Source organism: Meleagris gallopavo, unplaced genomic scaffold (genome assembly GCF_000146605.3).
Source record: "Meleagris gallopavo isolate NT-WF06-2002-E0010 breed Aviagen turkey brand Nicholas breeding stock unplaced genomic scaffold, Turkey_5.1 ChrUn_random_7180001916250, whole genome shotgun sequence".
NCBI lineage: Eukaryota > Metazoa > Chordata > Aves > Galliformes > Phasianidae > Meleagris > Meleagris gallopavo.
Genome location: NW_011179047.1, coordinates 1 through 525, shown reverse-complemented (window position 1 = coordinate 525; position 525 = coordinate 1). Strand labels below are relative to the sequence as shown.

General features: G+C 57.9%; 1 protein-coding gene across 1 annotated transcript; it reads left to right on the top strand.

Moving 5' to 3' along the window:
- Window positions 1-6: 6 nt before the first annotated feature.
- LOC109364772 (killer cell immunoglobulin-like receptor 3DL3) lies at window positions 7-520 on the top strand (the record flags this gene model as incomplete). The annotated part of the gene is made up of 1 exon (XM_019611374.1): window positions 7-520. A coding segment is annotated over exon 1 (405 nt), but the record flags the coding sequence as incomplete, so codon positions are not given.
- Window positions 521-525: the final 5 nt, after the last annotated feature.

The window sequence follows — 525 nt, the reverse complement described above, 5'->3', positions numbered from 1 at the left end:
GACATACAACAAGGGGAAGAACAAGTAGCAGAACACGACTGATTTCTACTTCTTCAGCACAAATCGGGAGCACGCAGGTACATATCAGTGTCAGTACCGGGCGTCTTGGCCAGGAATGCCATCCAAGGAGAGTGATCCTGTGGAGCTGGTGCTGACAGGTGTGGGCCCTGGGGACAGCAGGTGGCTCTGGTTGATCCCAACAGGCCCGTGTCCCACAGCTGTACCCTCCGTTCATGCGGATCGACATTTCCTGCCTCCCAGCATTTCCCTGAGCCCTGAGGAATGTGTGGAGATAGGGACCAATGTCACCATCCAGTGCTGGAACAAGGACTATGGGGCCACCTTCCTCCTGCACAAGGACGGCTGCTCAGCCCCCATCCAGCGCCAGCACCTCCATGTGGTGGGCACAGCCACCTTCACCATCTTTGGGGTGACCCCAGCTGACAGCGGCACCTACAGGTGCTCCTACCGCCCCTGGGCTTACCCCTTTGTGTCCTCACCCCTTGGCAATAACGTGACTCTGGA